Here is a 14200-nt window from a genome sequence, read left to right on the forward strand (position 1 = left end):
AGTTTTACATTTTTAAGCTCCGCCGTGGTTCCTTTACATTTCCTCACTCTCTGTCTCCCCACACAACACCTCCCTGTCATCTTGCCATCACCTTAAGACAAACATAAGGGCATAAATAGAGGCCTGTGGGATCAAGATAAGTGTGGATCAGGTGGCTTTGACTCAATCAACTTTCTTCCCCGTCCATATCCCTCTCTCATGATATTAGAATCCATTGCCATCCAATGAAGGGGAAGATGGAAAGAGTCATATAAGAGAAAGTTCTTTTTCACACAGCTCATAGTTCAGCTATATAATTCTTTCCCACAATATGTAGCGATGGCCACCAACTTGGGTGGATTTAAAAGAAGGTTGGTCAACTTCATCAGATGATAAGACTATAAATGACTAGTCATCACAATGGCTATGTTATTCCTCCATTGTTGGAGAAGGCTGAATTTCCCCATGTCCGGTGGGGTAGGACTTCACAGCCATTCATAGTCTCTTCATACTTTCCTAATGGTTAGGGGAAGCAGTACAAATTACACAGTACAATAGACACAAATGTGGTTTATTTGCATACTTTTCCATATAACAGAATTCAATTTGTCTTCTTTTATAAATAATAATAATAATAATAATAATAACAACAACAACAACAACTGATGATGTGTTTAAGCTACTCTACCTCTTCGCTGATCTTAATGACATTTCTATATAAATAACATTTTGCATTTTAATTGGTTTTTCAGATAAGTAAACAGCAGCTCCAAACCGTCAAGGATCGCTTCCAAGCCTTCCTCAATGGAGAAACTCAGATTGTAGCAGATGAAGCTTTCATGAATGCCGTCCAGAGCTATTATGAGGTAAGAACACTAGAGTGGCAATTCTAGTTCTCAGGTTCTAAAGGGGCAGAAGCTGTCCCCATGTGCACAGAATGGACCAATCCGAGGCTGGGATGGTAGAATCTGTCCATTTCCATTTCATTCAGGTTTTTCCCATTTTTTCCAGTCCTAAATTTAGGTTGCCATTCTTTCACATTGGTCACCCTCCAACTCACAGAGTGCACTATTTCCACAATGTGATTAACATTGCGTGTCGAGGTCCCCAAGCCACCCCCCAAATAACACACACTTAATTTTTGTTTAAGGTTTTTGGCATAATTTTGGCCACAACTTTATTTAAATACAAAACCATGAGTGGTTGTTTAGGCATTGGTTAAGACTATCTGTCGCCCGGCCTGGGGACAGAACTGACTTCCGGGCACCACCGAAAGACAGTGCAGGGGAAAGCAAGTCGGGGAGAAATGGAGCTGAGTCACAGACCTTCAATTCTCATCCGCATGCTCCCCGAAGGTTTGCCGGCCCTAGTCCCATTCCAGAGATTGGACGAAAAGATGGCAAGCCCCAGGATTCCTTTAATGGAATTCCCTTTCCTCAGCAACCATGGAGGGGCAGGCCCAGCCTATCCTAACCCCTCCTCCACCAATTTATAACCAATGCCTAACTGCAACCTTACAAGTTGTGACGATTTGCTACGCAGTAGGCAAAAACCAAATGGCCCAGCCAATCAGCCAGATGGACAAAATTCCTACCAAGCCCCTGCCCCAATGGCAGACGACCCCATGACAGGCATAGCAAGGTCAATGCAACAACCCCTTACTCAAGGGTGGGTGGGCAGGTGATCTGTTGCACACAGCAAAGAGAAAGCTCCAGGCTGCGTGCAGAGTATTTAAACATTTTACCCCTCCCACCAAAATTGCAACATAACTTTTACCCCAGCAACCCAGTGAACCAATCACTGCCCCAGGCCATCTTTAGAGACCCTGCCTGGTAACAGAGGGGTGGCTCAGCAGACCCCACTGCAACACGTGCTCTCCATGAAGGAGAACACGCTTTGTGAGAAGGGACAAACAACTCAATAGGGTTTCTCACCATGTGACCTGCTCTCTCAGGAACTACAAGTCCCAGAATTCTTTCTTCCTGTTTGTATTTCTTTTGCACATGTGGGAAGAGCAGTTAGGGTGTGGCAGCAGGTGAGCAGCAGGACGAAGGAACAGGCACCATCATAATTGGTACACATACAGTACGTCCCAGAGACAGAAGGAGCCTGTGCTGCTGCCATGATATAGGCCCGGGGACACAGATGTGAAGATAGGTCTCTGGCCTCCAGAGTGCATAGAACAACTTAATCTCCAGCAACAGGAATTATTCATAGTTGCACACAACTATGGAGCCCCCATCACTCATTCTGGATGGGGCTGATGCAAGAAGTAGTCCAAAACCTCTTGTGGGCACTGGGTTGGAGACGGCAAGCTGTGGGTCCAAACATGTCCCTAAACTATATATTTCCACGAATTGCTTTCTACAAGTACTAGGCAACTTTGTCTGGCTCTGTAAATGCCATCACCTTTCACCATGCTCAAAGCAGATTCCAGGCTTTATGCCTCGGTTTGTTAGTAAACTGTACCCTGTTCTTTTGTCATGTCACCCTGAGATCCCAAACCAAATCAGGGTTCGTTGTGACAGTGGGTTACCAGGAACCAAAGTGAGTCTCAACTAACAAGTCCCATTACTTTCAATGGGAGTTTGTAGCAACTAATAGAAGGCGGATTGGGCCTGTTGTCTTCCATGAAATTATTGCAGTTTGTGTAAAAAGCACGATTACAATTTCTGCAGCTCAGGTAGCATAGATCATTACAGCATGGATGTGTTGTTGTTTAGTTGTTTAGTCATGTCCGACTCTTTGTAACCCCTGGCCCAGAGCATGCCAGGCACTCCTGTCTTCCACTGCCTCCCGCAGTTTGGTCAAACTCATGCTGGTAGCTTCAAGAACACTGTCCAACCATCTTGTCCTCTGTCGTCCCCTTCTCCTTGTGCCCTCCATCTTTCCCAACATCAGGGTCTTTTCCAGGGAGTCTTCTCTTCTCATGAGGTGGCCAAAGTATTGGAGCCTCAGCTTCAGGATCTGTCCTTCCAGTGAGCACTCAGATTTCCTTAAGAATGGATAGGTTTGATCTTCTTGCAGTCCATGGGACTCTCAAGAGTCTCTTCCAGCAGCATAATTCAAAAGCATCAATTCTTCGGTGATCAGCCTTCTTTATGGTCCAGCTCTCACTTCTATACATCACTACTGGGAAAACCATGGACAGCATGGATGTAGGGAGCAGGTAACCAGGGATATGAGGCCTCTGCCTGAGATGCGGCTGCCAGTCAGGTGGAGCAGGAGTCGAACCGGGTACAACCTGTTCCTAACAACTGCAGCTGTTCAGAGGTAGCCAGACTGCTGTCCGTGAGTTCTATTGAGGTCAAATCCAGAAAAGGTCATGGAACCCATACTTGGCCCTGCACTGGGTTTATTTTTGTCTAACAGTGGAGACTCAAGCTGTTTTGACCAGGGCTTTCAGTGGGCTGACCCAGAGAATGAATTTGGAGGATTGTGGCATACTATAGCGCACAGAAATATTAAGACCTGGCCTAGGGCCTGCGCTTTTCACAACATGGTGCTGAAGCGGTCTGTTGATTTTTTCTATTATTACAAAGGAGAAGCTCCAGTTAATTGGGTCCTTCTAAGAGGCCTAGCCTAAGGACACTGGTTTTGACAATTCTGGCATGGCAGGAAAGAGGTTTATTAAGTGGTCTGCTTCAAAACCGAGCAATTTTCAGATGGTCCATGAAAGAAAGAAAAACATTTGAGAACCTCTGCAGTAGCATGTTTCTTTTTTCCTAACTTTGAGAAAGAAGAGTTTTGATGGCTTTAAAATGGGATTTGACAAACTCACGTAGGATATGTTTTTAACAACTATTGTTGTTGATGATGATGATGACGATAATTTATTACTTATACTCCACCCATCTGACTGGGTTGTCTCAGCCACTCTGGGCGGCTTCCAACAGAATATAAAAAACATAACAAAACATCGAAAACTTCCCAATACAACAATGCCTATATGGAATCTTTTTGGTCAGAAGCAGTGTGTCTCTGTGTTCTGTTTCTACATTCCAAGGCATTGTAGATCTATGTACTGTTTCTATGTTCAGAGGTAACGTAGCTCTGAAAATCAATTGCTGAGGGGCAACAGTTGGGAAGGGTTATTGCCTTTAGGCCATTCTTTTAAGCTTCCAAGAAGCATCTGATTAGCTCCTGTGGGAAACGAGATACGGGACAAGGTGGGTCTTTGGTCTGATTCAGCAGAACACTTCTTACTCACCTAACTCTTTATGACAATTTGTGTGTGTGTGTGTGCGCACGCCTAAAGGCTCAAGTCATCACACGACTTATTTTGGAATAGCTTTCAGTGGGCTGACCCAGAGAATTAATTTGGAGGATTGTGGCATATTATAGTGCACAGAAATATTAACTAACAATTCATCTGAGTAAGTTTACATTGCCTCAGGGGCTTGTTTTTTTTTGGGGGGGGGTGTTTTCTAAGCAACAAAGAAGTGGGAAGGTTATAAAAAGACTAATGTGGAACTGAGGGAGTACTTATCCTACAGTATTCAGTCATTAGATTCTTTTGTGTCATTTTTCTCATTCCAGAGGTCATAAATTTCAATTAGGGAGTGCTATTTTCCAATTATATAATATCTTTGTTAAAAGAATCAATATTTTGGCAGTTAATTAGGTTTTTTAGAAATAAGTCTTCTGCGTACTAATTAATCTCTGCGACCGATCATCACGGCATCTATAACTGTTTACAAGTTGTCAGATAGCTCACTTGACATCTCTATATACTTGTTGAGTTCAGTTCGCATGAATGAATAATAATCAGGGAAGGAAAACACCATATTTTGGGTATACAACATCCATATGCATTAACATTTGCTTTCATATTTTACATGCAAGCTTCCTTTACGTGTCAAGGGGCCAACTTTGCAGATTCATGTTTTCCTAACTAGAATTTCTACATACACAGCAAACCAAATGGTAGAGTTAGTGAGTATCTGCTGCTGTAAAACCACTTAGGAACATAGGAAGTTGGACCATTGTGGAATTGGAACATTGAACCATCTGGACCACTATTTGTTTATTTAGAAAAGTTATAGACTGCTAGCAATAATAGGAAGGTCCATTAAATGGAGTCATATCACTGGTCCATCTAACTTTGTATTATCTGCACTGACTGGCAGTAGCTCTCCAAGACATCACCTCCATTGCATGCTAAAGGCACCTGGTCCTTCCTGCATGTGGTGAAGGAGTGTCTCCACCTCCATCGTTCTGCCCGGACACTGAGGTCCAGTGCCGAGGGCCTTCTGGCGGTTCCCTCACTGCAAGAAGCCGAGTTACAGGGAACCAGGCTGTCAGGGAACTGGAGCCAGAGAAGGGGGGAAGAATGGGAACTTACCGGGAGAAGGGTCCTTTAATAAGTAGTTGCTCTTCCTCGGACGAGGAGGGTGACGAAGAGCTGTCAGGAGGTAATGAATCTGAGAGGGGGGAGGTACTTCCGGGGACAAGCCACCCTCATCAGAGAGGAAAGAGGGGGGCTGGGCTTAGAAGGTGGCTATGCTGGGGGAAATCGAAAGGAAAACCAGTCGGGACAACTGACCCGCCATGAAAGAGTCACACTTTTGAACTTGCTTGTACATAGCTTCAAAGGAGCAATAAATCCTGTAAATATGGCTGGTTTCCCGGACTCTTATCTTCGCTAGCACTCACAACTCATTGCTGACACAGGCAGAGGGCCTTCTCGGTAGTGGCGCCCTCCCTGTGGAACGCCCTCCCACCAGATGTCAAAGAGAACAACTACCAGACTTTTAGAAGACATCTGAAGGCAGCCCTGTTTAGCGAAGCTTTTAATGTTTGATGTATTGCAGTGTTTTAATATTTTATTTTATTTTGGAAGCCGCCCAGAGTGGCTGGGGAAGCCCAGCCAGATGGGCGGGGTATAAATAATAAATTTATTATTATTATTATTATTATTATTATTATTATTATTATTATTATAGCAGTAACCAGCACAACCAACTGGTACCCTTAACATGATTTGATTCTTGCATATTCCTGCTGCTGGTGGTGATGGGTTTGGTTTTTTTGCATGTGTGCCTCCTTGCTCATGAAGAGCAGGCTGTATCAAGATGCTCCTTCAAATCAGAAGTGCCTGATAGCAAAGTCACTCCCAACCCACTTCCATCTCCTTCTCCAGGAAATATGAAAGATGCCATCTTGCTCAGAGTGTCAGGAGGGGACTTGAAACATTCTTCTGCTTCAAGTTTGCAAGGCTAGAGTGAGAATCCTCACGCTTCCTTTCTTCCTTTAGTACTCATGCAGTTTGTTATCCTTTTTTATGGAAGTGTCTCTTCCTCCAAGACATGTGGAGAGCATTATAAGCTTTTAGTGCTTTTCCAAGCTCGAGATACTCAATGCAGAAACCTGCTGTGTCCTCGGGTCATCCTTCAGTCCCTTAATTATTGAACATTTGCAGATACACCCCTCTGCCGGCCTAGCTTCTTCACAGTGTACTGCATTCATTCCATCCTTGACGCCATTAAGAAAGCAATGCTTTACGCCTTCCAGGCTGCCAGCAGCCCTCCCTGTTCTGTCAAATTGAGAGAAATGCCTTCTTGTTTCTGATGGGGCGCCATTACCGCCTTGACCCATTTTCCCTTTTCTTTCTTTTAGTCGAAATAAGATCATCTCACGGACACCCTGCTTTGCCTCTCTTCTTCTCCTATGCATCTGCTTTGTTTTAGATTCGCTGATCTAAATGGAAGGGCATCTCAGTTGCAAAAAGCTCTGAAAACTGAGTAAACTGTGAGGCAGAGCAGAATTGGGCCATGATGGCTGTGTCCTGCCTCTCCTATGCTTTTGAATGCTGAGAATCACAAGTGGGGAGAACACTGTTGCCCATAGGTCCTACTTGTGGGTTTTCCATGGACATCTGGTTTGCCATTGTGAGAACAGGATGTTCTTATGTTTTTGTCCATGCTTGTCGTGGAAGCACAAGTTATCTTCAATACTTTTTGAGAGTCCCCCACTGCTGCAAGTGGCTAGAAGCTCCAGAATTAGCTCTGGCTACCTTTGCAGGAGAGAGCACTGGAGACGTTTGCTTTCATTTCAAGAGTCTCAGCAGAGCAAGCGGGGAATGCTTCAGGCTTGTAAGGGACACCAGGCAGAGCCAGGAACAAAATGGTAGCTTTGGGGGAGAGCCCAATGCAAAATGGTGACTTAAAGGGGTGTGTGCAAGCATACTGAAATGAGCTGCATATCCAATTACAAGCGCATCTGAGTTACTACGGATCCTGGATTCTTTCCCCAAATTCTAAAACTGGCCCTTGGAGCTGCTGAAGTGGGCCACTGGAGCTGTGCAATAATAATATATAATAATAATTTATTATTTATACCCTGCCCATCTGGCTGGGTTTCCCCAGCCACTCTGGGCGGCTTCCAACAGAATATTAAAATACAATAGTCTATCAAACAATAAAAGCTTCCCTAAACAGGGCTGCCTTCAGATGTCTTCTAAAAGTCTGGTAGTTGTTCTTCTCTTTGACATCTGGTGGGAGGGCGTTCCACAGGGCGGGGGCCACTACCGAGAAGGCCCTCTGCCTGGTTCCCTGCAAGGCAGCCAAATGATGCTCATGTTTCACAAGTGAAGACATGTGCTAATAGAAAAACCAACAGTCTAACCTTGCATTTAACAAGTCATCTGCTGGTAACCATAGGATTCCAGGACGGTGAATGAGGAGGCTGGCCGAGCAGGGACGGATCTCTCCATTCCTCCTTTGCCCATTGGCTTGGTTCCCATTCCTCATCATTCTGTTTGATAAGAGGGTTTTTATTCCTATATTGTAACTAGCCTGCTAAGAGGCTAGTATCCTGAATAACAGAGGGATTCCTCTCTATTAGCCTCTTAGCAGGCTAGTAAAACAAAACCAACGCCCTTCAGACTACTAATCCTTTTGGACTTTTTTGAAGACTGGCTGGTGGTCCTTCATGGTGAGCTTTCAGGAGTTCCAGCCCTTCCACTTCATCTCCACCCCCCTGGGGTGTCCTGCCTTCAGAGAAAGGATATGTGTCATGTTTTATTCCCTGTGTGGACGATTCTATCTTCGAGGTGGACATTTCTCTTTCATCTTTTCATCTTTTTTTTCATACCTTTGCCAGAAAGAGGTCACTGTTGACAGGTGGCTCCTAGGGAAAGAAAAAATGTCATCTTTCCCTGTTCTTCCCCAGAGCGGCTGTCACAGTGTCAAATGGCTTTCATCCCCTGCGTCTGACCTCTGCTTTGTACTCCATCTGTCTGCATAGAGTGATGAAAAGAGACCCTCAGAATAGCGTGAGGCACAGATTGCTTTTCTTACACTCGACTCTACATAGCAACAAGGTTTGATCTGCGGCCGGTTCTCAAATAGCATCCTGTCACTCACTGGCATCTCCTTCTCCTTTAATTAAAGTGTGGCCACAATGCTCCTAGCAGGCCACAATGTATTGGAAAGTTGTTATGTGAGAAGGTGAGAGGTGGATTTTCTCATCCCGGTTTGTCTGATAATGGTGTTAGGTCAATTGCTTAGGTAATATGTTCTCCTTACAAGACATTCTGTTGTTTCTGTCAAGCTACAAGGCATGAGGACACAGAATAATTTCGTTTATTGAAATGGCCTAGTTCTTGAAACTGTTTGGGTAAACAGAAGTTAAGAAAAACAGGACCCCAGAAAGGAAAAAAATAGATATTAAGGAGTGGGGGTCATGTTCTAGAATGATAGAATTGTATAGTGGGAAGGGATTCCAAGAACCATCTAGTCCAACCTCCTACAATACAGGAATCACAACTAATAAAGGAATCCCAGCCTCTGGCCATCTGTCAGGGATTCTTTAGTTGTGATTCCTTCATTGCAGGAACTAAGCAGGTGGCATATTATTAAACCACTGTGGTATGATAGCCAATTCACTTTCATGCCTTGCAGACTATTGGCAAGGGTGGCAAAAAAGGGAAACTGAAAAAGTCCCATAAAAATGAACAGAAATGTAGCATTAATGTTGGTGGGTTGCATCATAATGCTTTCTAAAAGGTGAAAGAAAATTGCAGTAGAAGAATAAAGAATTGATCCCAAGCACCTAACCAGAGCAGTCAAACCTGGAGATGATGATGATGAAGATAATAATAATAATAATAATAATAATAATAATAATAATAATATTTATACCCCGCCCTTCTGGCAGGGTTTCCCCAGCCACTCTGTGCGGCTCCCAACAGAGTACATATTTGGTACCTAATCACAGAACCCAAGAGCTATGACATTCTGAATATTATGCGGTAGTTTAAGACCCGAAATAAGAAAGAACATGTTTACTTTGAGCCGAAACATGAATTCCAAAAGAAACTACATTGATATAAAACCAGAAGTGGTTTTCTGGGTGGGCAGAACCACTACCCTAGCATGTGAGTTGCCATGGTTTCCTGGGAGGGGAAAGGACATGGCAGCAGGGAGTCTGGTATGGTGGAAACACATCGTCGGAGCCAAAGTGTCACTTCTGCCAGAGCATTTGCACCATGCTTTCCTCCCAAGCACCTTGCCCCTGCCCCACTCCCTCCTGGTAAGGGACATCAACCCACCTGCCGGGAAGCAGCATAGTGACTCGGGAGCCATTTCCGTATAAAACTAGCTTATGTTTTGAGCAGAAACAACTTGTTGGCATGTTTGTTGTCCAGTGTAAGACCTTTCGATTCCCTGTATAAGAAACGTGAAGTAAAAATAATCTGAAATTAAATGAATAAAGAAGAGGAGTTTGGATTTGATATCCCACTTTATCACTACCCTAGGGAGTCTCAAAGCGGCCCACAATCTCCTTTCCCTTCCTCCCCCACAACAAACACTCTGTGAGGTGAGTGGGGCTGAGAGACTTCAGAGAAGTGTGACTGGCCCAAGGTCACCCAGCAGCTGCATGTGGAGGAGCGGGGAAGCGAACCCGGTTCACCAGATTACGAGTCCACTGCTCTTAACCACTACACCACACTGGCTCTCTGAAAAAGCTCCTGAAACTTCAGCTTTTCCATAATGTATCCACATTCTAGTGCCCTGTCCTTCCTGTCCAATTTTGGTGGCAGATGTCAACACAGGATAAATTAAGTCAAAGGCACACAAAGCGTGCTCTTTTCCAGTGAGGACACTGAGGGAGGGACAAAGGCTCAATATGATGGTCAGCATCACCTGCTTTGCAGGTTTAAGGTCCCAGGTTCAATCCCTGGCATCTCCAGTTAAAAGAGTTCAGGTAGCAGGTGATGATAAGATTCCTGCCCGAGACCCAGAAGAGCTGCTTCACAGTCCTAAAAATGTCTACTCGGAAGAAAGTCCTACTGCACTTTACTTCCAGATAAGTGCGGTTTAGATTGCTGCCTGACAATATTGGGTCATTCAATGGTCTGACTTTTTTGCTGAATGAACATGGGTACATGGGCCAGTCTCCCAGCACAAGCACATACAGCAAAATGAATGGATGGATGGATGTGCTGTTTATAAGTGACAAGATATGTGATTTACAAACTTTCCCCTACACTGAAAGACTTTCGTTGTCAGGCATTTGTCATGTTTGAATTGCCCCTGAGAGAGAAAGAGAATAGCAGAGCCTGAATCTGATTATGTAGTGACTTTTATCAAAATCTGTGTTCAGCTTAAAATGTCATTCCATTTCCTGATGGTTGCTTACATGGCTGCCAAAGTTCTCGTTGGGAAGAAAAATATGTCCTTTTTTCTTGTCTCTTTTTTTTAAAAAAAGAAAAGGTTTGCAAAGTATAGATGCTGTGTACTCAGTGCTATTTTTCTAGGGGAAAGAGGTGCCGGAACTCACAGTGAACACCTCCCTTGTTCTCCCTTGTTCTTTCATAATGGCAATGGTGCCCACCTGAAAAAAAGTCATGGCTTACTATTCCAGTTCATTGAGTCTAGCTTTAAACACAGGGTGGAATGCTATATTCCTTGCCTACTGTCTAGTGCGTACTGTCCAGTGCATAAGCCACTAGACAGTATTTCCTAATGTGATTTGCTTCCAGTCATTTCACAGCCAGCATGCTCTGAAACAGCCAGGAGGGGAATCAAGATTTCATTTTATTCTATTGTTTTACTTGCAGGTGTTTCTGAAAAGTGACCGTGTTGCCAGAATGGTTCAGAGTGGTGGTTTCTCGGCCAACGACTCTCGGGAAGTCTTCAAGAAACATATTGAAAAGAGGGTCCGAAGTCTCCCCGAGATCGATGGCCTCAGCAAGGAGACTGTTCTGAGTTCCTGGATGGCAAAATTCGATGCGATCTATCGCGGTGAAGAGGATCCTCGCAAAGCACAAGCCAGGATGACTGCAAGTGCTGCTTCAGAGCTGATTCTCAGCAAGGAACAACTGTATGAGATGTTCCAGAACATCTTGGGTATCAAGAAATTTGAACACCAGCTTCTGTACAATGCGTGCCAGGTAAGACGCCCTGTTTTCCAGAAGAATACCAGCTGTTTGTATATGAGTGTACCCATGTGGATTTCTACTCTTACTATGGCATTGGCCTGTACATTGGTTTAATTTTCAGGAGAATAACAAGGAAGCCTTTCAACGGTGGTGATTCATGGGTGCTTCCCACAGACTTTATTTTGCATGTATTCTTGTGGGAGGATATTGAGTGTGACAACTTACATGCCGTCTCATCAGCATTGCTACTAAACTCTGACTCCGCAGCTGGCTTGTACGCTATCTGTTCACTCTTGTCTAGCTGCCTAAGAGATGGGATGTGCTCCGCCGTGCTGTACATCAAGAGGATGGTGCTGTTAGAGGAAGGGCTTTCAGGAATAGCTGTTTGCAGAACTAATTTTGTATAACATCAGCAGTGCGTACAGAGGTGACAGCCTCTGGCCAGAGGGCTTTGACAGCCTCTGTTGCGCAGCAAGCCAGGCACAGGGCCAGGCACCAGGGTCTGACAATGAGTAGTGGTGATCAGGCAGAGGACAGTCAGATGGGAAAGGAGGAGCCAGGAAGGTGAAGCTGGGGTGGAATTTGATCATCAGTCACCCAGCATGCAGCTCTTCATGATGGACTTAGAAAAGGAGAGTGAAGCAGCTTTGTGATGAACCAAGAGGAGCTTGCCATGGGGAGCCTACGTTGCAAAGAACACAGAAATGTCAATATAAGAAGGAAGCAAAAGGACGACTGATCTTCCTCCTACCTCCCTGCATGTTGACAGTTTTGTTGAAAATGAATTGTGGCATTGAGAGTCTCTTCCTGCGCCCCTGCCCCTATTTCAGTGAAATTTGCATTAAGCCTTTTTATTAGTATCCTTTCTTGTTGGAATCTCTTGTTCTGCAAATACCCACTTTCCAGCTGATCTCTACAGGTGTGTTTTTGTGGTAGCATTTTTCCAGTGGGCTGTTGATGGAGCTATTGCGGTGGGTGCAGGCATCTCCCACTGGCATTTGGTGCCAAAACTCAACTGTGAATATTCCAGGACTAAATGGTGATGGAAGGGGCAGTGTGTGGGCAAATATTATCTTTTTTTAGTGACGTGCAGAACCCTTCATCCGCCCTTCTTCTCTATAGTCTCTTAATCTCTGGAAGGGAGTAGCCACAGTATTTTTCCACATGGAAAGTATTTAAATTAAAATAGAACTGAGGAGGCTTGCATAAGTGAAAGAATTAGATGAGAGCCGGCATGATGTGGGTAGTTAGAGCGTTGGATCAGGATATGGGTTCAAATCTCCCTTCAGCTATGAAGCTCACTGGGCCAGTCGCTATCTCTAAGCCCAACTTGCCTCCCAGGTTGTTGTGAAAATAAAACGGGGAGCAGCCATCTTGAGCTTGGAGAATGTAACAAAATAAATAAAGCTGAAGCGGCCATGAGAGTTGAGGCAAGTGTAAAAGGTATATGTGAGCAAAATTTGTGCCACATAGACTAGGAGCCCCCAAGTTGCAGGCTGTCAGCTTGCAGTGGTCTGCAGTGTGTTTGTAGTAGTAGTAGTAGTAGTAGTAATAATAATAATAATAATAATAATAATAATAATAATAATAATAATAGGTTTAGAAATCATATAGCATCTAACACGGTGCATTAAAATTGCTGCAACAGGTGGAAAAACATTAAGTGATTTGGCAAGATCTTCAGCAGTTTTCAAGTGGACAAAATAAGTTTGGGAACCACTGACAGGCCACATTTCAATAGCAACCTTCCCCAACCTAGTGCCTTTCAAAAATTATTGGACTGCAATTCCTACCACCCTTTGAATATTGATCATGTTGGCTAGGGATGATAGAAGTTGGTTTAAAACATATGGAGGGCACCAGATTGAGAATGGCTATTTTATGGATTTTTTCGGGCAGGAGGGCAGGAAGAGTGAAGAGAACCTGATAGGTTAGCCATTGAACCTCCTTGTTCCCTTCCATCAAGTTCATGCAATGTCATGATTTATATACTAAGGCATTACTCTTCAGCCTCTGTCCCCAGATGTTGTTGAACTATGGCTCCATCATCCCTGACCATTGGCTAAGCTGTCTGGGGATGATGGGTTTTGTAGTCCCATAGCACCTCAGGAGACAAGGCTGAAGAACTAAAGGAGAATGATATGATTCTGATATATCACTTTTTAGCCTAATATTCACTGACTATTCCTTTTTATATGAGCATGCTTACAGATTTCCCTTCTTCTTCTTTTTGTCCTCCAAATGCACAGCAGTGCATCTCTTTTTTTAGAGCAAATTCAGTCATTTGGTACTTTCCTTTTCAGATTTACATATTCATTCCCAGGATACGAGGATTATATTTGTTTCATGAATAGATTAATTTCCTCGCTTTTTTTCATCTCTCTCCTCCTCAAAGTCAAAAAAGAGAGAAATATTCCACAGTTCAAAAGAACACAGTGAGCATTGCTGTTCTGATTAATAACCCTGCTGCCCAGCCAAGGAAAAAATAAAGGAGAGAATTAGGGAAATAAAGAGGCAGAAGGATAACTTCAAAGGGATTGCTAATTCTGGGTTTACTCCATCACAGCTGCAGTCTCCTGCCTGAGAGCTGGGCTTGCACACCATTCTGTCTCCTGCCCTACATTTTTTTTAAAAAAAAAAAATCGCCCACACCTCAGGCTGTGCTGGCTGCTTGCATTATCATGTGACAACTGGAGACAGATCACATAGTCAGAGCAAAACTGTGAAATATTAGCGCCGGGAGCAAAAGGATCCTGAGTCTCTGTGAATAAGGATAGAGGAGCAATGTGATAACTAGGTTACAGCAGCATGGGGAGGTCTACATGTCCTTGAAGA

At 44.0% G+C, this 14200-nt stretch overlaps 1 protein-coding gene across 14 annotated transcripts in view; it reads left to right on the plus strand.

The window, feature by feature from the left end:
* The window catches only part of CADPS (calcium dependent secretion activator), a 347764-nt gene that overhangs the window by 70420 nt on the left and 263144 nt on the right, over positions 1–14200 (plus strand). For all 14 annotated transcript variants that reach the window (XM_083723209.1, XM_083723203.1, XM_083723210.1 and 11 more), the window contains exons 2-3: positions 732–845; positions 11045–11377. In XM_083723209.1, the coding sequence (XP_083579335.1) occupies positions 732–845; positions 11045–11377 (447 nt within the window). The remainder of the gene's footprint in view (positions 1–731; positions 846–11044; positions 11378–14200) is intronic.

The sequence above is a fragment of the Podarcis gaigeae genome, assembly GCF_964106915.1.
Source record: "Podarcis gaigeae genome assembly, chromosome: 2".
NCBI lineage: Eukaryota > Metazoa > Chordata > Lepidosauria > Squamata > Lacertidae > Podarcis > Podarcis gaigeae.